Source organism: Bos javanicus, chromosome 10 (assembly GCF_032452875.1).
Source record: "Bos javanicus breed banteng chromosome 10, ARS-OSU_banteng_1.0, whole genome shotgun sequence".
In the NCBI taxonomy this organism is placed as follows: Eukaryota; Metazoa; Chordata; class Mammalia; order Artiodactyla; family Bovidae; genus Bos; species Bos javanicus.
The window spans coordinates 25,183,190-25,208,039 of record NC_083877.1 but is presented as its reverse complement, the minus strand read 5'-3'; the positions used below and the strand labels follow the sequence as shown (position 1 = coordinate 25,208,039).

Below are 24,850 nucleotides of genomic sequence, written 5' to 3'. Positions count from 1 at the left end.
GGATTTTTCAGGCAAGAATACTGGAGTGGGTTGTCATCCTTCTCCAGGGGATCTTCCTGACCCAGGGATCAAACCTGGGTCTCCTGCATTGCAGGCAGATTCTTTACCGACTAAGTCACCAAGGAAGATTGGATATTATAACAATTGTAATTAAATTGATCTTATACTCTACATACCATGATAATAAATAAGCAACCCAGATAGAAATTCAGAGTCACTTCTGTTAGTTCCACTCCTATAGCATTAAGGCTAAATTACTGTTCATATTTTTTTTTTCCCCAAAAGGTCCTTTGGAAGCTTATCGGATGGATGCTCTAAACCAAACAAGAGTGACTCAATTTGTCTTCTTGGGACTCACTGATACCTGGGTACTGGAGATATTATTTTTCATGGCATTCTCAGTCATGTATGTGCTAACCCTTTTGGGGAACATTCTGATCATGGTTACCATAGTCTTTACTCCACGTCTTCATATCCCCATGTATTTCTTCCTGAGCAATCTGTCCTTTATTGACATCTGCCACTCATCTGTCACAGTGCCCAAGATGCTGGAGGGTTTGCTTTTGGAGAGGAAGACCATTTCCTTTGACAACTGCATTGCACAGCTCTTCTTCCTACATCTGTTTGCCTGTGCTGAGATCTTTCTGCTGACTGTTATGGCCTATGATCGTTATGTAGCCATCTGTGTGCCATTACACTACCCCAATGTGATGGACATGAGGGTCTGCGTACAGCTTGTCTTTGCTCTCTGGTTGGGGGGTACCATTCACTCACTGGTGCAGACCTTCTTGACCATTCGCCTACCTTACTGTGGCCTTAATGTAATTGATAGCTACTTCTGTGATGTTCCTCCTGTCATCAAGCTGGCCTGCACAGATACATATCTCACAGGAATGCTGATTGTGTCCAATAGTGGAACCATCTCCCTCTTCTGTTTTCTGGCTTTGGTCACCTCCTACATGGTCATCTTGGTTTCTCTTAGAAAACAATCAGCTGAAGGGCGCAGGAAAGCCCTGTCTACCTGCTCAGCCCACTTCATGGTGGTTGCCCTCTTCTTTGGGCCATGTATCTTCCTCTACACTCACCCAGACACCAACTTCTCCAGTGACAAGGTGGTATCTGTCTTCTACACGATGGTCACCCCTGTGCTGAATCCCCTCATTTACACCTTGAGGAATGAGGAAGTAAAAAATGCCATGAAGCGTCTCCGACAGAGGCAAGTTTTTTCCATGAAATCGTGTACATGATGGACATGGAATTATAGATATTATTTTGGTCATATCTCTAATGAGTGACTAAGAGTAAGAAATCTAAGTTATTAGGTGAAATGACCTGGAGAGTCATTTCAGGCCAGACTTCTGAACTAAAGAGGGGGACTTATCAACTATTGCTTAAATAAAGGAAAAGATACCTGTTGTAACATGTAAGGGAAAAGGATTGGGACAAGTTTAAAGAAAACTTCTAGTTTCACCAGTAAAAGAACACACAGACTTTGGGGGCATAGTCTTAGTTTCAGGAACATGTAGCGTTCTGAGAGAACCTATTTTTTTGATTTGTACAGTTCTGTAGGTTATTACCTCTGGGAAGCTGTACATTATACCTGTGTTTTATACATTATAGGGATCCTACTTTCAAATGTATTTTCAAGGTGTTTATTTAAGCTTTATATGGTATTTATTGGTTTCCATGGTTGCTCAGAGATAAAGAATCCATTTGCCAATGCAGGGAGATGTGAGTTCAATCCCTGGGTTGGGAAGATTCGCTTGAGAAGGGAATGGCAATCCACTCCAGAATTCTTGCCTGGGAAATTCCATGGGCAGAGGAGGTCCATGGGTCTCAAAGAGTTGGACATGACTTAGCAGTTAAAACTATAACAGCAACATATTTATATTGAATTAAACTTTGGCACTTTGAGAGTAATTCTCTTATTTATCTCTACACACAGTCTGTACTTTTGGTAGTACTTTATTTTTTACAAAATCAAGGTGGAGATCTATTGGAACTTACTTTAAAATAAACTTTGTTAAGGTAGAAATTAATTACATAAAAGGTACTCATTTAAATTGTACAGTTTGATAAAATGTGACAAAGGTTCACTTACGCAACTATCTCCCTAGTCAAGATATAGAACATTTCTATCACCCCCCCAAAATTTCTTCAGAACCTTCCCAGCCAATAATCTTATCCCCACCCAAGCACCCAAGCATCTGATTTTTTCTTGCTGTAAACTAAATTTGTCTTTCCTAGAGTTTCATGTAAATTGAATCATACACTATGTACAATTTTATGCTTGACTTCTTTGCTCTGTTGGGATAAACTGTATATAGTCATAATGCATTATTTTTTTAAAAACATTACTGATTGTTGTTTTCACATATTGCTATTATGTGAAGAATGTTTGAATCTACATTGTGGTGGTTATTGGTCTGAAACTGTTCCTTTTCTATTTTATAAAAATGTGATTTATGGTAGCTTTTAATATCAAAATATAAAAAATAGTAATGTTCAATAAAAGAGAAATCAGAATTTATAAGAATTAGAGTAATTACATGTACCAGGAAATAGTGATGAGTTAGTTATTACAATTAAATACTAAATTTAGTTAGAGCTTTTTGGAATTTGTGACAAAGGAAAGAAGAAAGTGTTACAGGTGATGTGGTAAACAAAGTGAGAGTCCCCCAAAGATGTTTGCATCCAGTCTCTGGAACCTGTTAATATTTCAGGTTGAACAGCAAACAGAGATTAAGGTTTGCTAGTCAGTTGACTTTGAGATAGAAATAGTAGCCTAGATTATCCAGGTAGACCTAATGTAATCCCAAATGTTCTTAAAGATAGAAGAGGGAAACAAAGGAGAATCAGAGGGAGATATGACTACAAAAGTCAGAGAGATTCGATATTGCTGGCTTTAAAGACAGAGAAGGGGGTTACTAACAGGAATCTGGGTGGTCTCTAGAAACTGAAAAAGGGAAGGAAATGGATTCTCTTCTATTGCCTTCAGAAAATAATTCAGCCAAACTTTCAGTTGTAAGATAAATAAGTTCTGGGGATTTAATGTATAGCACGATAACAATAGTTGATAATACTCTATTGTATACTTGAAAATTGTTGAGAGAGCAGATCCTAAGTATCCTCACCAGACAGACAGACAGATGCACAGTAACTGTGTGAGGTGATGGATGTGTTAATTAGAATTGATTGTGGTAATAATGAAATTATCATGTTGTACACTTTAAATATATTCAATTTTTGTCAATTCAGTTGAGGTCAGTCACTCAGTCGTGTCTGACTCTTTGCGACCCCATGAATCACAGCACACGAGGCCTCCCTGTCCATCACCAACTCCCGGAGTTCACTCAAACTCACGTCCATCGAGTTGGTGATGTCATCCAGCCATCTCATCCTCTGTCGTCCCCTTCTCCTCCTGCCCCCAATCCCTCCCAGCATCAGAGTCTTTTCCAATGAGTCAACTCTTCGCATGAAGTGGCCAAAGGACTGGAGTTTCAGCTTTAGCATCATTCCTTCCAAAGAAATCCCAGGGCTGATCTCCTTCAGAATGGACTGGTTGGATCTCCTTGCAGTCCAAGGGACTCTCAAGAGTCTTCTCCAACACCACAGTTCAAAAGCATCAATTCTTCAGTGCTCAGCTCTCTTCACAGTCCAACTCTCACATCCATACATGACAACAGGAAAAACCATAGCCTTGACTAGATGGACCTTTGTTGGCAAAGTAATGTCTCTGCTTTTGAATATGCTATCTAGGTTGGTCATAACTTTTCTTCCAAGGAGTAAGCGTCTTTTAATTTCATGGCTACAGTCACCATCTGCAGTGATTTTGAAGCCCAAAAAGAAAAAGTCTGACACTGTTTCCACTGTTTCCCCATCTATTTCCCATGAAGTGATGGGACCAGATGCCTTGATGTTAGTTTTCTGAATGTTGAGCTTGAAGCCAACTTCTTCACTCTCCTCTTTCACTTTCATCAAGAGGCTTTTTAGTTCCTCTTCACTTTCTGCCATAAGGGTGGTGTCCACATTGGTCTTTTATTTCTTGGAACAGGCCAAGTTCTTTCTAAACATAGATCTTTACATCTGCCATTTCCTGTGCCTAGAAAGTTCATCACCTTTCTTTTCTCGTGGTTGGCTCTTTTTTCATCTTTCAGATCTTAGCGTAAATGGCATTTCCTCAGAGAGGCCCTTCTTAACTAAGCAATCTAGAGACCGTCTCTTCTATAACTCTCTAACATCATTGTCTTTCATGGCATTTGTCATGATCTGTAATTGAAATTTGCTTATATTTTGTTTTCTTTTTTAAAAAACCTTTTTATTTTGTATTGGAGTATAGCTGATTAACAGACAATGTTGTGATAGTTTGAGGTGAACACTAAGGGACTCAGCAATACATATGCATGTATCCATTCTTCCCCAAATTCTCTTCCCACATATTTTTGTCTTCTATTCTCACTAAACTCTAAACAGCGTAAAAGGAGGACTATGTATTTTATTTATGATTACTAACCTAGTACTTAGCACATAATAGACGCTCAGTAAATATTTGTCAGATGAATGGATAATAAGATATCCCCACTGTATTGTCTTAATGGAAGAGTTTTTGCTGAACACTTGAGGATATCAACTTCAGTGGTTCAAAGTCTTCCTTCTGCATTACTGAAGTCATTTGCAAACTTACTTTGTCTGCTTTACCAGTGTTTGCAAAGCTATTGAGGCAAATGTCTGAGTGAATGATGTTGGCAAGTGCTGCCCAGAAATCTGAACATTTGTTTAGACTTTGGTTATCACCCTAACACAAAAGCAGGGATAGGAACCATGATGTAAGGAAAATAACATGTTTGTGTTGATACATTTGGCTTAACATCCTACCTTCATCATTTCCTAGCTGGGTGACCTTGGGCATGCTGTTTGCTTTTTTGAGCTTTGGCTTCTTCATGTGTAAACAAGCTTATACATACCTCACAGGGTTGTTGTGAGAATTAAGTAATTGCGCAGTGCCTAGAACAATTTCCAGCCTGTGGAAGATATTAAAAATCATAGTAATTGCTATGATTGTCAGATATTGGACTGGAATATAGTTTCACAAGTCATATAGATTGATAAATGTGGCTTGTAACATATCTTTGCTAGGCATTTCTTTAATTTGGAACACCAAGCACCATAAGGGCTTAGACATTTTCATTTTTTTTCTCTTCCCTTCACCCTCCCCATTAACTTGTTCAAGGCATTTTTCATGTCTTCATTCCGAAGGGTGTAGATGATAGGGTTCAGCAGGGGTGTGACAGCGGTGAAAAACACAGACACCACCTTGTCCTCTGGGAGGCTGGTGGATGGACGGGAATAGATGAAGATGCAGTGTCCCAGAAAGAGTGTGACCACGGTGAGGTGGGCTGCACAGGTGGACAGGGCCTTCCGCCGGCCTTCTGAGATCTGCTGCCTCAGACTCACCAGGATGACTGCGTAGGACACCACAAGGACCACAAAACAGACCACGGAGATCAGCCCACTGTTGGAGACGATGAGAATCTCAATGATGTGGGTATCAGTGCAGGCCAGTTTGATCACCTGAGGCACATCACAGAAGAAGTTGTCAATCTCATCAGGATCACAGTAGGGCAGCTTGATGGTGAGCGAGGTCAGCGCTATGGAGTGGATAGTACCCCCTGTCCAGAGGGCCACAGCCAGCAGCACACACACTTTCCAGCTCATCACTGTCATGTACTGCAGGGGCTTGCAAATAGCCACATACCGATCATAAGCCATGACAGTGAGGAGAAAGATCTCTGTGCAGGCGAAGAGGTGCAGGAAGAACATCTGAGTTACACAGGCATCAAAGGAGATGAGCTTCTCCTCTGACCAGGTGTCTATCAGCATCTTGGGGACAGTGACGGTGGAGTGGCACACATCGATAAAGGATAGGTTGCTGAGAAAGAAATACATGGGGGTATGGAGATGATGGTCATCGATAATAGTTATGACGATGAGGATGTTTCCAATCAGTGTCAGGACATAGAAAACAAGGAACATGGCAAATGCAGCCATCTGCACATTCTGATTGATAGATAAACCTCTGAGCCGAAAACATGTCACTACAGTTGTTTGATTGAGTAGAACAGCCTCTTCCATTCTCACCGTTGGACACTCCTGTCGAAAATTAGAAAAAAAAACCCACTTAATATCTGCATCACTCATTTGGCCACTTAGGTTCTTCTGTGTTTATGACTTCTCTCCATCTAGAATTTCTAGTGAAGTATCTCATTTTAAAATCCCCATTCAGCATCTTAAATCATGCTGGACACATAGCAGTTGCTAAACACACACTTTTGGAACAAAAGAATAGAAAAAATTGATTCACTAAGAGATGTAAAACAATCTTGGTCAGGGAGAAATCAAATAACTTATTTCTCCCTTATTGTATAAAATATCAGTGTTTAGCTTTAGGTTACAGATTTTTATAGGAGAAGAAATGAAGGTTCTTCTTACTCTCAATAAGTAATTTTTCCAGGGTTATACAAATTCTGACCTTGAACATAGTTTTCTTTATTGTCCTGTTGACCACATGTTCACTAGCCCACACCCTTACTTCCTTGTTTGCTCTGCCATCATACCCTGAGACTGTAATTTCAGTAATCTAGATTTCTGGAGGCAGAAGATTTTCACCAAGCTGCTGGCAATGTGGCTGAGATGTTCTTTGAACAATACTTTAGAGGAGGCTGGATCGAACCCAGGAAAACTTAGGAAATCTAGAGAGGGTACAGGGAGGCTTGCTTCTCCTCCACCTCTGAGTTGAGGACAGACTTGCTCATTCTTAATCTGGAGGTCAAAGTCCATGCCTAACAGCATCACTGTCTTGGCTAGATTATCCTCAGTTCTTTTAAATTACAACTCTCTTGTCTGACTTACTGGACCACGGTAAATCAACAGTAGTTGCTTTTAAAAAAGATTAGCCTACTTTTGACCCAAGCATCACTAATTTTGTAAAAAATGTATATATTGGGACTTTCCTGGTGGTCCAGTGGCTAAGACTCCACATTCCCACTGCAGGGGGCCTGGGTTCGATCCCTGTCAGAGAATTAGGTCCCACATGCTGCAACTAAGACCTGGTGGTGCACTCAAATTAGTAAACAAATATTAAAAAACGAAATGTATATATTATATAGAGTCACAAGGTCTCAGTTCTTTTTTTTTTTTTTGATGATCTAATTTACGTATATATTGGTTTAATGTATAAGACAAGATCAGAAAGATTATGATAATCACATTTGAAAGAATGTGGATGAATAGGGATGGAGAACAATATTTGAAGAAAATATTTTTGTTTATGCAAAGTATTCATAGGTTATTTCTATGACATACTTTAGCTTTTTTGTTGTTGAGATCTTTCGGTGCAAAATAATATGGGTTGTGGGAAGAGAAGACGAGAGGAGATGGTCTCTTGTCATGGTCTATTGTGCGTAGTTTGTATTCCAGGAAGGGGACGCTATCAACCGTTTCCACAATTTCAGTTCTGTTACGATGTCCCTCAAAATAAATCAAGCTTCATATCTGCTGAAGGTCTCAGTTCTTAATGGGATCTGAGAGTTTACCTAACCTTTTTTTTTAAATAAATAGAGAAAACAAAACACAGAGAGATAAAGCAACTGGCCCAAGTTTATAAAAAACTGGGGTAATAACTGGGTCTAGAGCTTGGGCCTCCTGACTTTTGGTCCAGGCTTTCTTCACTACCTCTCTGATCTGAATTTTTGTGGTAATTGACATAATGGTGGTATTAAGTACAGTGTGTCTCAGTGACAACCTCTCTTTTACTCTCCTAGGTTCATGGGGCAGGTTGGATGGGCATCTGTGGGAAGCCTCTTTTCTCAGGTTTGCCTCTCCTGTGCCACTGCCTAGAAGTGTAGCCTTCCAGGGATGCCCCACCCAAGTAAGCTGTCCTCCTGGTTCCTCAGGTACTATTATCCTATCCTGGGTGATGCAGTGGTAAAGTATCTGCCTGTCAATGCAGGAGACACAGAAGACACTAATTCAATCCCAGAGCAGAAAGATCCCCTGGAGGAGGAAATGGCAACCCACTCCAGTATTCTTGCTGGGAAATCCCATGGACAGAGAAGCCTGGCTACAGTCCATAGGGTGGCAAAGAGCACACATGATTATCTCATCCTATCCTGCTTTCTTCCTTGATGACTACAGGTTCTTTATTTTGTCCTCAAGATCAGGCTTTCTGTCAGTCAAATGAATCAACTGCACACTGTTTATGAAAAGAGAATAAAGGAAACGTTTCACTTCTGCTCCATTGCCCTTTCTTCTCAAATATTTCCTATGCCTCATTATGATGCTCTTCTGCAGACAATGCCTTTTTTTGTTGTCTGTATCAGAGGAAAGACTAATGTCAGTGTCAAATCAAGGAACTAGCAAAGCAGATCTGTCACAAAGACGGTATTTTGGAGGGCAGAGAAGTCCTTCAGTCATCATTTAAGTTAAACTCACACACAGTATCTAGTGCTTGAATTAATATTTACAGTTACATCTTAATAGCTATGGATTGACTTTACTATTTCAAACTTTTTCTTAGAGTGTCCACTTAAAGTTTTTCCTCCAGAAAACTATTTTAAATGTTTGGTGATTTATATGTTAAATTAAAAGACGCTTACTCCTTGGAAGAAAAGTTATGACCAACCTAGATAGCATATTCAAAAACAGAGACATTACTTTGCCAACGAAGTTGCATCTAGTCAAGGCTATGGTTTTTCCTGTGGTCATGTATGGATATGAGAGTTGGACTGTGAAGAAGGCTGAGCACTGAAGAATTGATGCTTTTGAACTGTGGTGTTGGAGAAGACTCTTGAGAGTCCCTTAGACTGCAAGGAGATCCAACCAGTCCATTCTGAAAGAGATCAGCCCTGGGATTTCTTTGGAAGGAATGATGCTAAAGCTGAAACTCCAGTACTTTGGCCACCTCATGCGAAGAGTTGACTCGTTGGAAAAGACTCTGATGCTGGGAGGGATTGTGGGCAAGAGGAGAAGGGGATGACAGAGGATGAGATGGCTGGATGGCATCACTGACTCGATGGACGTGAGTCTGAGTGAACTCCGGGAGTTGGTGATGGACAGGGAGGCCTGGCGTGCTGCGATTCACGGAGTCGCAGAGTCGGACACGACTGAGCGACTGATCTGATCTGATGTTATCTTTACAATTTATTGTGGGCTTTCCTGGTGGCTCAGAGGTTAAAGCGTCTGCCTGCAAGGCGGGAGACACAGGTTCAGTCCCTGGGTCGGGAAGATCCCCTGGAGAAGGAAATGGCAACCCACTCCAGTATTCTTGCCTGGAGAATCCCATGGACAGAGGAGCCTGGTAGGTTACAGTCCATGGGGTCGCAAAGAGTTGGACACAACTGAATGACTTCACTTTCATTTACAATTTATTACGTTATAAAAAGATGATTGCAAAATTGAAAGCTGAAGGACTAGCCAAGAATGTAGCCAGGGGTTTATTTTAAAATCAGTAAGAAAAATTTTACCAGCACAGATAGAGAAGAATGTGCAGTCTGAGAACTAGGTTTGAAATGAAGACTGTTCCCTCACCAGAAGATATGGATATTCATTTTTAACTACACTTTTCCCATTGCCATTGTATTTTTTTTCTATTTCTGTGGAGCCTCAGGAAATAATGTTTTGAGAAATGGATGTGTTCAACCATAGTAGGGATTTGTGATTAGTTTATATCAAAAGTATGATTCACACATCAAAAATCTAGTGCCTATTGCATACATTTCAGGAAAACAGGAAAAAACAATTAAAAGCAGAGACATAAAAAAAATGAAAAAGTCTATAAAACTCACCTTGGGTTGTTTCTGATGCTCTCAGCACCTCCAAAGAGAACTGAATTGTTAGTCTTGTATTTTCAATATTAAGAGTATTATTTTCTGGTACTTTGTGATGACCTAGAGGGGTGGGATGGATTGGGAGGTGAGATGGCGGTTCAAGAGAGAGGGGAACTATGTAAACCTATGGCTGATTCATGTTGATGTATAGCAGAAACAAACAGTGTTGTAAAGCGATACCATCCAAATAAAAATAAATAAGTTAAAAATAATTATTAGAAATTTTTTTAAAAAGGAGGCATGGGTTTTAAAAGGTTGAACAATACTGTGTGCAGTCCTCCTGAACTGCCAAGTCTACTGTGGAATGATTTATCAGTTGTGAATTTTCACATAAATATTCAAGTGCTGTGCTTCTGAATGTACATGCAATTCCATCTGACTTAATAAAACAGTTGCCAAAAAAAAAGAGAGTATTATTTTCCAGTAGAAATAGAAATTTATTTTTAAGTTCGACTAATCAAATAGCCCCACTTACCTTGACTTTTTTACAAGGAAGATCAGAGCCCTTGAAGTTCCCTTGGTTCTTATTCACAGTTTTTGGCAATAAGTCACAGTAGATATATTTGGTGATATTTTACCAGAGGTACTTCAGCATTTCTGCAAAATCAGACCTTTGTTATTATCATGCTTTTCAATGTGTAGAGAATACAGCTCTGCTCTAAGATTTTCTGGAATTGGTTTTCAGTCAGTTGACTATGTGGTATAGGAATGATATCTTGTTTGCACTTTGTCAGGCTGTAGTGATGAGCAGAAGGGATGGAAAGCCACTGCCAACCTCTTTTGCAGGCCCACTAGTTTACCAGGACATGTCTACACAAAACTCGACCTAACTGTTCAGAACCAGTGTAACTGAAGCAACGTGTTTTCTTCGCAGCACACTCTCTAGGTGGAAAGTTTGTCTTGCTAGTTTTAGGTGGGTTATTCTACCTTCGAGTACTGAAGGGAAATCTGTAGAGATAGAAAGCAGCTGGGAAGGGCAGCTGCAGTGTTGGTGGTGTTCTACCTGACTTATGTAGGCTTCATGGGAACTCTTAAGCAATGACATCAGCTTCCCCTAGTCACCAGTTAGAAACAGTTAACTCTGTGGGGACTGAAGTTACGGGCTTTGCAGTCACTGCTAAGGGCATTTAATGAGAAAGCAGGACTAACATCTAAATCTTTAAGACGCGTTAACATGTGATTAAATGAACTATTATTTTAGCGATTACTTACTGTGTGCTCCTGGATGGCTCAAGTGGTAAAGAATTCGCCTGCAATGCAGGAGATGTAGGAGATACGGCTTCAATTCTTGGGTAGGGAAGACCCCCTGGAGGAGAAAATGGCAACCCACTCCAATAGTCTTGCCTGGGAAATCCCACGGATAGAGGAGCTTGAAGGACTATAGTCTGTGGGATTGCAAAGAGTTGAACATGACTGAGAGGTGATGGGTGGATACTATGTGCTAGGTATTAGGTTAGCGGCTTTCCTGTTTTTTTAATTCATAAAAAGCATACAGCTGAGGAATGGGCAATGGAGTTAAAAACTTAATCAGTTCTCTGCAGAGAGGTCAAGTGTTGGGATTCTAGAGTCTTATTGCTTGAATACAGATTACAACATTCTAAGTGTAAATTTGGGTAAGTTATTTAACCTGGAGGCCTCCTTGTTTCATCCATTAAATATGAATAAAAATGGTAACTCTTTTTTAGAGCTGTTAAAATCTTTACAAAGTGTTATCTACATTAATATAATTGTGTGACATATAATTCAAAGAAACAAACCCAAAAGCCACCACTAATTAGCCAATTTCCCACCCCCCCCCATCACGTATTCATTACTTTAGATAAAGAAAATTTAGAACCTCTTGCTCTAATTCCCATTTTGCTTTCTCTGCTTAGATATATGTTTGGTAGTATAAATTAGTAAAAGAAGAATCCAAAGGGGCTTCTCTGGTGGCTCAGATGGTAAAGAATTCACCTGCAATGTGGGAGACCTGGGTTCGGAAGATCCCCTGGAGGCGGGCATGGCCACCTACTCCAGTATTCTTGCCTGGAGAATCCGCATGGAAAGAGGAGCCTGGTGGGCTACAGTCCATGGGTCACAAAGAGTTGGACTGACTAAGCACACAGCACAGCTCTAATTCCCATTTTGCTTTCTCTGTTTAGATATATGTTTGGTAGTATACATTAGTAAAAGAAGATTCCAAAGGGGAGGGATGAAGATTATACTTTGAATTTCAAGATTGAAGAGTTTTGTGATTAGGATGTCCAAAATAAAGGGTATGGAGCTAGAAGTAAGCATTTAGCTGACCCTCCATGTGGAAGAGAAGATGGTAAAAGAGGAAAAGGGTTAGAAGTGACTGAAAATTCAGTCTTGTGGCTTGGGTTCCTTTCCCCCAGTTTTTTGTTGGATTCATTACCACTAATCAGAGGCCAGACTTGACTATATTGAAAAACCCAGTGCTTTCAGAACTTACAGATAATGCTTGTTGGCTAACACGGGACTTGTATTGTCACTTTGGCAATCGTGTATACATGAGGAAGAGAGAGATGCAGACCACGCTAATCTGCTGAACATTTGGAATTGAGATACTTTATCACAGGCATAATACACCAAGAGCAATATAGAAAATGATGTTCAATTGATTGTAGGCCAGTTACTATTATCACTGTTATTGGTAAAATGCAAGGTTGAGAAATTAATCTTCAAAATCTTTATAATTTCTATTCCTCTTGTAACCCTCTCCCCTGGCCTACTACTACCCTCTGACTGTACACAGAGAGCCACATAGATTATTCCACTCAGGCTCTCCATCCCTGAAAATCCCTTATGCTCCAAAATTGTGTGTCCCTATTTCCTTCACAGAATAAATGAAAGCAGTTGTTTAAACTTGAACTGCACTTCAGCGTTTGAAAAACTCCTTCATGGTTATTGTTTATTTGGTCTTCACAGCACCTCTGTAAGGAAGAGAGCACTATAGAAAAATTGGACTTGATGTCAAGTGATTTTCACAGAGTTCACACGTCAGGTAAGCCCCTGAACCAGGGCTGAAACACAGGCAATCTGCTGTTGAATCCAGTGTTTAGTCTCTTACTTCATGCGGATTCATTTATAAAGGAGCAATAACTTTTATCTTACCACCTCTAGGAGGTGCATACTTAAAAGTGTTGCTTGTTCACTTATATGTTGAATCTGAGTAAAAAGAAACTCAACCAATCAACCAACCAACCAAACAAAACCCCCCAAACCAAAAAAACAAAAAAATGATCTCAGAGAAACAGAGAATAGATTGGCAGTTGCCATAAGCAGGGAGTGGAGAGTGGGCAAAATGTGGTGAAGGGGGTCGAAAAGTATGAACTTCCAGCTATAAAATAAATACTTCATGGGGATACAAAGCATAGCATGGTGACTGTAGTTGCCAAGAGAGTAGATCTTAAAAGTTCTCCTCACACACACAAAATATTGTACCTATGTATGGTGATGGACGTTATTGTGATGATCATTTTGAATCATATACAAACATTAAATCATTAATTGTATACCTGAAACTAATATAATGTTATGTGTAAATTATATCTCAATTTTAAGAGTTGCTTATTAAGTTAAATAGAATTTTTTCATAGGTATAGGGAAGAGATAATTTTTTATTCTTCTTTGGCTTCACTGATTCTTTGGTATTCCTTGACTCTTTCCTACTTTCCGTTCTATTCTCTCCATTTAAAAAGATCAAAGGTGACATGGTCACTTCTGAAAAGTGACTCTACTAAAATCACTAAATCAGCCGGCAATAATTTAAAAGTTTTATTGAAATATAGTTGATTTACAATGTTGTGTTAATTTCCTCCATACAGTCGTAGTTGAATTTTTAACATGACAGTGCATTTGCAATGACATATAAGAATATTAACAGTATACACTGATTAATGGGTTTCCCCTGTTAGCTCAACGGTAGAAAATCCATCTGCAGTGCAGGAAGTGTAGGAGACATGAATTTAATTCCTGGGTTGGGAAGATCCCCTGAAGAAGGAAATGGCAATGCACTCCAGTATTCTTGCCTGGGAAATCCCATGGACAGAGGAGCCTGGCAGGCTACAGCCCATTGGGTTGCAAAAGAGTTGGACACAACTTATAACTGCTAAACAGCAACAACAACACTGGTTACTGGCAACACAGGCAATTGCCAGGAATAAGAAAATTATTAGTCCTTGTAATAAATCCTGAGGACAAGAGCTTAAATGATTAAACTCAGGTAATAGAAACTTAACCAAATAACAAGTTGGTCTTTTCTAGAGAACTAGAGGCTTTTATCTAGCTTACCTATAAACTGTTTTACTTAACAACCTATTATTTATATAGATGTATCAAGAAGAGTTTGCTATAGCATAAAGTTTTTGTCGTCTAGCTAAGAGGAAATTGAGTTATGTGTTTATCCATGAAAGATCAGACCAGATCAGTCGCTCAGTCGTGTCTGACTCTTTGCGACCCCATGAATCACAGCACACCAGGCCTCCCTGTCCATCACCAACTCCCGGAGTTCACTCAGACTCATGTCCATCGAGTCAGTGATGCCATCCAGCCATCTCATCCTCTGTCGTCCCCTTCTCCTCTTGCCCACAATCCCTCCCAGCATCAGAGTCTTTTCCAATGAGTCAACTCTTCGCATGAGGTGGCCAAAGGACTGGAGTTTCAGCTTTAGCATCATTCCTTCCAAAGAAATCCCAGGGCTGATCTTCAGAATGGACTGGTTGGATCTCCTTGCAGTCTAAGGGACTCTCAAGAGTCTTCTCCAACACCACAGTTCAAAAGCATCAATTCTTCGGCACTCAGCCTTCTTCACAGTCCAACTCTCACATCCATACATGACCACAGGAAAAACCATAGCCTTGACTAGACGGACCTTTATTGGCAAAGTAATGTCTCTGCTTTTGAATATGCTATCTAGGTTGGTCATAACTTTTCTTCCAAGGAGTAAGCGTCTTTTAATTTCATGGCTGCAGTCACCATCTGCAGTGATTTTGGAGCCCAGAAAAATAAAGTCTGACACTGTTTCCACTGTTTCCCCATCTATTTCCCATGAAGTGATGGGACCGGATGCCATGATCTTCGTTTTCTGAATGTTGAGCTTTAAGCCAACTTTTTCACTCTCCACTTTCACTTTCATCAAGAGGCTTTTGAGTTCCTCTTCACTTTCTGCCATAAAGGTGGTGTTGTCTGCGTATCTCAGGTTATTGATATTTCTCCCGGCAATCTTGATTCCAGCTTGTGTTTCTTCCAGTCTAGCATTTCTCATGATGTACGCTGCATATAAGTTAAATAAACAGGGTGACAATATACAGCCTTTTCCTATTTGGAACCAGTTTGTTGTTCCATGTCCAGTTCAACTGTTGCTTCCTGACCTGCATACAAATTTCTCAAGAGGCAGATCAGGTGGTCTGGTATTCCCATCTCTTTCAGAATTTTCCACAGTTTATTGGGATCCACACAGTCAAAGGCTTTGGCATAGTCAATAAAGCAGAAATAGATGTTTTTCTGGAACTCTCTTGCTTTTTCCATGATGCAGATGATGTTGGCAATTTGATCTCTGGTTCCTCTGCCTTTTCTAAAACCAGCTTGAACATCAGGAAGTTCACGGTTCACATACTGCTGAAGCCTGGCTTGGAGAATTTTGAGCATTACTTTACTAGCGTGTGAGATGAGTGCAATTGTGCAGTAGTTTGAGCATTCTTTGGCATTGCCTTTCTTTGGGATTGGAATGAAAACTGATCTTTTCCAGTCCTGTGGCCACTGCTGAGGTTTCCAAATTTGCTGGCATATTGAGTGCAGCACTTTCACAGCATCATCTTTCAGGATTTGGAATAGCTCAACTGGAATTCTATCACCTCCATTAGCTTTGTTCGTAGTGATGCTTTCTAAGGCCCACTTGACTTCACATTCCAGGATGTCTGGCTCTAGATCAGTGATCACACCATCGTGATTATCTGGGTCATGAAGATCTTTTTTGTACAGTTCTTCTGTGTATTCTTGCCACCTCTTCTTAATATCTTCTGCTTCTGTTAGGTCCATACCATTTCTGTCCTTTATCAAGCCCATCTTTGCATGAAATGTTCCTTTGGTATCTCTGATTTTCTTGAAGAGATCTCTAGTCTTTCCCATTCTGTTGTTTTCCTCTATTTCTTTGCATTGATCACTGAAGAAGGCTTTCTTATCTCTTCTTGCTATTCTTTGGAACTCTGCATTCAAATAGGAATATCTTTCCTTTTCTCCTTTGCTTTTTGCTTCTCTTCTTTTCACAGCTATTTGTAAGGCCTCCCCAGACAGCCATTTTGCTTTTTGCATTTCTTTTCCATGGGGATGGTCTTGATCCCTGTCTCCTGTACAATGTCACGAACCTCATTCCATAGTTCATCAGGCACTCTATCTATCAGATCTCGGCCCTTAAATCTATTTCTCACTTCCACTGTATAATCATAAGGGATTTGATTTAGGTCATACCTGAATGGTCTAGTGGTTTTCCCTACTTTCTTCAATTTAAGTCTGAATTTGGCAATAAGGAGTTCATGGTCTGAGCCACAGTCAGCTTCTGGTCTTGTTTTTGCTGACTGTATAGAGCTTCTCCATCTTTGGCTGCAAAGAATATAATCAGTCTGATTTGGTGTTGACCGTCTGGTGATGTCCATGTGTAGAGTCTTCTCCTGTGTTGTTGGAAGAGGGTGTTTGTTATGACCAGTGCATTTTCTTGGCAAAACTCTATTAGTCTTTACCCTGCTTCATTCTGTATTTCAAGGCGAAATTTGCCTGTTACTTCAGGTGTTTCTTGACTTCCTACTTTTGCATTCCAGTCCCCTATAATGAAAAGGACATATTTTTGGGGTGTTAGTTCTAAAAGGTCTTGTAGGTCTTCATAGAACCATTCAACTTCAGCTTCTTCAGTGTTACTGGTTGGGGCATAGACTTGGATTACTGTGACGTTGAATGGTTTGCCCTGGAAACGAACAGAGATCATTCTGTCGTTTTTGAGATTGCATCCAAGTACTGCATTTTGGACTCTCTTGTTGACCATGATGGCTACTCCATTTCTTCTGAGGGATTCCTGCCTGCCGTAGTAGATATCATCTACTAAATCTGGTCATCTGAGTTAAATTCACCCATTCCAGTCCATTTCAGTTCGCTGATTCCTAGAATGTCAACATTCACTCTTGCCATCTCTTGTTTGACCACTTCCAATTTGCCTTGATTCATGGACCTGACATTCCAGGTTCCTATGCAATATTGCTCTTTACAGCCTCAGACCTTGCTTCTATCACCAGTCACATCCACAGCTGGGTATTTTTTTGCTTTGGCTCCATCCCTTCATTCTTTCTGGAGTTATTTCTCCACTGGTCTCCAGTAGCATATTGGGCACCTACTGACCTGGGGATTTTCTCTTTCAGTATCCTATCATTTTGCCTTTTCATACTGTTCATGGGGTTCTCAAGGCAAGAATACTGAAGTGGTTTGCCATTCCCTTCTCCAGTGGACCACATTCTGTCAGACCTCTCCACCATGACCCTCCCGTCTTGGGTTGCCCCACGGGCATGGCTTAGTTTCATCGAGTTAGACAAGGCTGTGGTCCTAGTGTGATTAGATTGACTAGTTTTATGTGAGTGTGATTTCAGTGTGTCTGCCCTCTGATGCCCTCTTGCAACACCTACCATCTTCCTTGGGTTTCTCTTACCTTGGGCGTGGGGTATCTCTTCACGACTGCTCCAGCAAAGCGCAGCCATTGCTCCTTACCTTGGATGAGGGGTATCTCCTCACTGCCGCCCTTCCTGACCTTCAACGTGGGATAGCTCCTCTAGGCCCTCCTGCACCCGTGCACTCACGGCTCCCTGTTATCCATGAAAACTCTAGCTAATGAATTGAAACTACCTTTTGGGATTCCAAAGCATAAGTTGTATTTTCATAAATGGCATTGACTCAGTAAGACAGAGACTCTATTGAGAAGATAAGCATTATTCAACTCAACAGGAGTGAGACAATGTTTGGTTCATCTTAAGGAAGGTAGTTTTTTTTAAAAAAGTGGAGTTAACCCCTGCAAAATAAGCTGGAAGGTCTTACTTTTATAATACTCAGAATAAACTGAGTATTACATCAAAGATAGTCTCAATATTAGCTTCCATTTCTGATCAATTGACTTTTGTGGTTAGGATTATAATGACTCCAGAAGAAGATTCTGTTGTCAAAATCCAATTTTTATAAGACCAAAACTTAAGACTAATTATGTGAGAAAAATCTAAATATGAGGGATTTCTTGGGTGGTCCATGGCTAAGACTCTGCTGCCAATGGAGAGGGCCTGGGTTCGATCCCTGGTCAGGGAACTAGATCCCACATGCTGTAACTAAGACCCAATGCAACCAAATAAAATAATTAAACTATATTAAGAAAAAAAAAAAGACAAGTACGATAGCAGATATGTAGAAGGAAATTTACTTTCAGAAGTGTTTAAAGGAACAGCTATTATGTTTTTGTCAGTAGGATTAACTGAGGGATTACAAATCTGGTAATCAGTTGAACCTATGATTGTGGTCTGAGAAAGACACACAGGAGAATTATGTTTTTTCCCTAAGTGGTAGAAGACCATCAACATTATGAAGATAGGAGAGATCACGTTGATAAACCTGTTAGTCAAGAAATAGAAGGGATTAGAATACAATAATAAACAAGATTAGTGATAGAGTAAAGGAAAAGAAAAAGGGTGAAGAATCAGAAAATTAATGTTATTGTTTTCTTTGATGTCTTCCCTGGTGGCTCAGCTGGTAAAGAATCCGCCTGCAAAGTGGGAAACCTGGATTCGATCCCTGGGTTGGGAAGATCCCCTGGAGGAGGGCATGGAAACCCACTCAAGTGTTCTTGCCTGGAAAATCCCATGGACAGAGGAGCCTGACGGGCTACTGTCCATGGGGTCACAAAGAATCGACACAACTGAGTTTTCTTTTTTTTTTTTTGATGTTTGATTTTGTTTTATTTATTTATTTTCTTTTTTTGTTATTTATAAAATAATATTTTTATTTATTATTTTTTACTTTACTATATTGTATTGGTTTTGCCATACATGGACATGAATCCACCACGGGTATACACGTGTTCCCTATCCTGAACCCCCTTCCCACCTCCCTCCCCATACCATCCCTCTGGGTCGTCCCAGTGCACCAGCCCCTAGCATCCTGTATCATGCATCAAACCTGGACTGGTGATTTGTTTCACATATGATAATATACATGTTTCAATGCCATTCTCCCAAATCATCCCACCCTCTCCCTCTCCCACAGAGTCCAAAAGACTGTTCTATACATCTGTGTCTCTTTTGCTGTCTCACATACAGGGTTATTGTTACCATCTTTCTAAATTCCATATATATGCATTAGTATACTGTATTGGTGTTTTTCTTTCTGGCTTACTTCACTCTGTATAATAGGCTCCAGTTTCATCCACCTCATTTGAACTGATTCAAATGTATTCTTTTTAATGGCTGAGTAATACTCCATCGTGTATATGTACCACAGCTTTCTTATCCATTATCCATTCATCTGCTGATGGACATCTAGGTTGCTTCCATGTCCTGGCTATTATAAACAGTGCTGTGATGAACATTGGGGTACACGTGTCTCTTTCAATTCTGGTTTCCTTGGTGTGTATGCCCAGCAGTGGTATTGCTGGGTCATATGTCAGTTCTATTTCCAGTTTTTTAAGCAATCTCCACACTGTTCTCCATAGTGGCTGTATTAGTTTGCATTCCCATCAACAGTGAAGAGGGTTCCCTTTTTCCCACACCCTCTCCAGCATTTATTGCTTGTAGACTTTTGGATCGCAGCCATTCTGACTGGTGTGAAATGGTACCTTATTGTGGTTTTGATTTGCATTTCTCTGATAATGAGTGGCAGAGGAGCCTGATGGTCTGCTGTCCACGGGGTCACAAAGAATCGACACAACGGAGTTTTCTTTGGTAGAAGTTTCTTTACTTCAGCAATTAGTACCTGGTCTCTTGTTTTGGGAAGAAGCCACTCATTTCTGCAGTCATCAGTTTCTGGAGAAATTGATAAAACTCCTCAATTTGAGGTCTCAACAGAATGAATTTCCAGAGTCATAAGAAACTGATGTGTCTTTTCAGGAAGCAGGACTCCAAGGATCAACACCTTGAGATTTTATTGTTGTGTTAGTAAATAGTATCTGACAAGGAGCTCTTCACTGAGACCCCGGGACAGTTTTTTCTAATGTTTTTTCCAGAAGGCTAAATGTACAGAGTTCAGACTAAGCAATGGGTGTTTTGTTAATGTAGTTGCAACTTGTTGATGATAGCGCTGGAGGTATTTTCTTGAATTTTCTGTGATATTTAGTCATATGAACCTGTAATAGTGTAAAGTTGTCACACACGTGCTATGTGTAGAAGTAAGATTTTTCAAATGAATGGAGTTGCTTATTATTCACTTAAGAAGAGGTTACCAGAATAGGTTGTAAGGAGGCCCCAGAATAGATCTCATTGCTTGCAGAGGGACATGTTTTTGGTGGGGGAGGTTGTCTTTGAAAAATCCTGGAAAATAAGATACATGTGAGATTATTGTCAAATTGGGAGGCTATCTTATAATTCAAAAAAATTAGAGATTTTAACCATGAAGCCACAGATAATTAGTTTGATATCAATCTTTTCTGTATTTCTATAATGGATACATTGGATGAAGGTTTGTGATTATTTAGCAAATTAAGTACTGACTGCTGGCCAAGAGACAATAAAACAAAATGAAAAGGAGGATGTATGTTTGGAGTCAGGATTGATGCTGGAACTGAGTTCAAATCATGTATTTTGTTAGTTAAGCTTTTTTTTTTTTTAAACAGCTGTCTAGAACAGTGGTTCTCAAATTTTAGCATGCATTTGAATTAACTGGAGGATGTGTTAAAACACAAAGTTCTGATTCAGTACATCTAAGGTGGGGCCTGATATGTCTAACAAGTTCCCAACTAGTTCTAGTGGAAAATATACATGATTCTATACAATTTGTATGTCATAAATTAATCTTTCACAGTTCAAAAAGAGAATGTTTCCCCATCAGTTTACTTCTGCTGTATTCACAAATTCTGAAATTCTACTGGGGGAAACAAGAATGATGAAGGAGTTGGAAATCAGGCAATGAAAAAAATGATTTCCTACAAAGGTTCACAGAGTTAATGGTAAAAAACATTTTGAAGTTTCTCCTATTAAGGAGAAATTAGACAAAGGGTTACAAATTCAGATGCCTCCTATGCATCAGGGGCCAGGCAGGTAATATAAATGAATCAAGAGTAGCGACTATGGTGAACCAGAGAGGGAATGTGTCTTCTAAAATAAATGGCCACTACTTAAAAAACTAACCATTGCTACGTGGGCATGTAGGTCCAGTACTGCTAGATCAAAAGGAGGTGGAAATCTTGAGATGCTTGAAAAATAGCCCAATTAAAAAACATTGTTAACTAAAGAAAACATTTAAAATCCATTACATTAGACACACAATATACATCTATAGTCCCAATTTGGCCCTCGGTACTATAGTTTGCTATCTTGGGTATTTATTCAGTATTAACTCCAGAAGGGAGACATAGGAGGGAGACTATAGCTAAATGTTAAAATAAAAACTAGCACCATGATAAAAGTCAAATGTGATCAAAATCTGGATCCAACCCTGACTCCACCATTTACTCTCAGTGTGACCTTGAGCATATTACTTAATGCTTTTCCACTTTAGTTTCCTCATGTGCAAACTGGGTGTAATAATAATGCCTATCGTGGGCTTGTAGTTAAGATGAATAGTTAACTAATGTAAAATCTCAGCACATACTAAGCTTTCAAAGAAGGCTGAGCACCCAAGAATTGATGCCTTTGAATTGTGGTGCTGAAGAAGACTTTTGAGAGTCCCTTGGACTGCAAGGAGATCAAACCAGTCAATCCTAAAGGAAATTAACTCACAATATTTATTGGAAGGACTGATGATGAAATGCCAATACTCTGGGCAATTGATGTGAATTGATGCCAACTCTTTGGAAAAGACTCTCATGCTGGGAAAGATTGAAGGCAAAAGGAGAAGAGGGCATCAGAGGATGAGATGGTTAGATAGCATCATTGACTCAATGAACATGAATCTGAGCAAACTCGGGTTGATAGTGAAGGACAGGGAAGACTGGCGTGCTGCATGCACTCCATGGAGTCACAAAGAGTCAGACACGACTGAACAAAAAGAACATTAAACTCTCAACAAATGTTAGCTTTGAAAAGTTAGACATGGAATATGCAGAATAAAGACTTATCTGCCTATTAACTTTCTCTCTGAAATCAACTGAGTACAACAAGGAAAATGAGAAAAAAAAAGAAGGGGGAAGTGAAATTAAGAAAATAATTTCATGTGTAATAGTATAAAAATGTTTAGTAAAATATTTAACCAAGGAAGTACAGGACTTGTACACTGAAAACTACAAAACATTGCTGAGCAAAATTAAAAATTTAAATAAATGTAAAGACATCATGTGTTCATGGATTTGAGGACTTTTGTTAAGATGGCAATACTACTCAAAATAGTTGACAAACTCAATGCAATCTCTATCTAGAAATTGAAAAGTAAATCCTAAAGTTCATGTGGAATTGTAAGGAACACAGAACAGCCAAAATAATCTTGAAAAAGAAAAATGAAGTTGGAAGACTCACATTATCAGATTTCAACTCTTCCTGCAAAGTCAGAGTAATCAAAACAGTGGGTTAATGGTGTAAGAATAAACATGTAGGTCGATGGAATAGAACTGAGAGTCCAGACATAAGATCATACGTCTATAGTCAACCAATTTTCAGCAAAGGTGCCAGGACCTTTCAGTGAGGGAAACAATAGTCTCTTTGACAAATGATTCTAGGATAACTAGATATCTATATACAAAAGACTGAAGTCAGACCCCCACTTCATATCATATACAAAAATTAACTCAAAATAAACCAAAGACCTAAATGGAAAAGCTAAAACTATAAAACTCTTAGAAGAAAACACAGGAGTAAATCTTCATAATCGTGGATTTAGCAATGGATTCTTAGAAATGACACCAAAAGCACACACACACAAAAGAAGAAAAACAGATACTTTGGATTTCTTTAAAATTAAAAAGTTTTTGTGTTTCAGAAGAAACCATCAATAAAATAAAATGAAAGGCAACCTACAAAATGAGAGAAATATTTGCAAGTCATATATCTGACATGGGATTTGTATCTAGAGTATACAAAGAGCTCTTAGAACTCAATAATGAAAGGAAAAATAACCTAATTAAAAATGGGCAAAGGATCCGAATAGATATTTCTCTAGAAGAGATATACAAATGGCACATGAAATGATGTCCATCATGGTTAGTCATCAGGGAAAGACGTGTCACAACTATAAGATAACACTTCAAACCCACTGGGATGGCGATAATAAAATAGACAATAACTAGTATTGGTGAAATGTGGAGAAATTAGAATTCATCCATTATCTTGGACATGGTTGGTTCTAAGCAGTTTATGTTGTGTCTTCAGTTGTGTTTATTGTCATTGTCAGTGTCATGTCCCTGTCCTGTCTCACATCTAGAACTCTGATTCACCATCTATGGACCTTATCCATGTTGCCCAAGATGGCTGCTAGAGCTCCAGCCATTACATCCATACTGATGCTGAATTTAAAAACCTTTGTTGTTTAACGTTATGATATGGACAATAGAATATGTTATATTTTGTGTTGCTTTTCTTCCAGTTTAGTTCACACTAAACTGTTCAAATCTTAATGAATGTTTTTGAAAACTTAATATATAATTGGAATTTGCTTGATTGTATACGATAGTGAGATGATAAGATATAAACATCAGGTCAGATAAATGAAGAAGTGGAACTTCATACTATTTTGTGGGACATAGGATGTTATTGCCTTTTCTACAGAAGAGGTGAAATCATTCATCTCATTCATTGTTATAGAAATGAGAATTTATTCTTTAGAAGCGTCACAAATTTCAGACTAATTATATACAGGCTGACCTTTTCATTCATAGGTGTAGTTTGTCTAGCTATCTGTCATTTATTCTCATTCTCCTTCTTTCTCTTTCACGTATATACCACTACCAGCTCCACTGCCACCACACAGCCAATATTACTCTAAACATCCATCAGATTAAATCTGGCTTTCATTTTCTGTAAAGTGCTTAGGAGAAGGATGATGAAGAAAATGAGATGGATTAGAATCTTTCAAGTTTTAACAACATCCTATGATTTTAAATTGTAGCTTTTAGAAATTATAAAGATTTTAGAGATTATATTCTTTTAGAGATTATATTCTGACCTAAGTTTTCAAAAAATTGGACTTCAAAAACAATGCAAGCATGCTTAGATGTATCTCTGCTTCCTTTCCCCCCCACACCGGTGGGGATAGACTCTGTGACACAAAACTATGACCAATTTCAAAAGCACATGTTCACTTTGTAGAGAAACTTGCTGTAGCTTTTGTAGCCTAAAATTCGACCTCTGAAAACCAGTATATAATTGAATCTCAGGGACAAGAGTTTTGGGTGAAGTAGAAAAGGATAGCTTTATTGTTTGCCAGGCAAAGGGGCCACAATGGGCTAGTGCCCTCAAAACTGTGCGTCCCAACCTGGGGTTGCAGGAGACCTGTGAGGAGTCTTATAGCTGGGGGTGGGGTTGGGGGGAAGGCGGGGTTTGCTGATCAGGATCAGGGTGTGTGCAGGGTCTGGATTCCTTCATTCCAGAGATCATCTGGAAATATGATGATGGGCAAACTGTGATTTTCCCTGGAATGAAGAGTGCTTCATCAGGTCTTCTATTTGCCGGGGGTTTTAGTTCTGCATCCGGACACCGGCATCTCGTCCAAGGCCATGGGAATCATGAACTCCTTCCTCAAGGACATTTTCGAGCGCATCACTGGCGAGGCATTGCGCTTGGCGCATTACAACAAGCGCTAGACTA

The 24,850-nt window shown here is 39.5% G+C and overlaps 2 protein-coding genes across 2 annotated transcripts; one reads left to right on the top strand and one right to left on the bottom strand.

The window, feature by feature from the left end:
* The first annotated feature begins 284 nt into the window (after positions 1–284).
* On the top strand, positions 285–1,247 carry LOC133255345 (olfactory receptor 4E2). The gene has a single exon (XM_061429811.1). It carries the CDS (start codon positions 306–308, stop codon positions 1,245–1,247), a length of 942 nt encoding a protein of 313 aa, XP_061285795.1. The 5' UTR covers positions 285–305.
* Positions 1,248–5,184: 3,937 nt separating this feature from the next.
* Positions 5,185–6,261, bottom strand: LOC133255344 (olfactory receptor 4E1). The gene has a single exon (XM_061429810.1). The coding sequence runs from the start codon at positions 6,196–6,198 to the stop codon at positions 5,185–5,187; it is 1,014 nt and encodes a 337-aa protein (XP_061285794.1). The 5' UTR covers positions 6,199–6,261.
* Positions 6,262–24,850: the final 18,589 nt, after the last annotated feature.

What these genes read in the sequence shown, in the direction of transcription:
- LOC133255345 (XM_061429811.1), top strand. Translation starts at nt 306, where the DNA reads ATGGATGCTCTAAACCAAACAAGAGTGACTCAATTTGTCTTCTTGGGA.
- LOC133255344 (XM_061429810.1), bottom strand. Translation starts at nt 6,198, where the DNA reads ATGAGTGATGCAGATATTAAGTGGGTTTTTTTTTCTAATTTTCGACAG.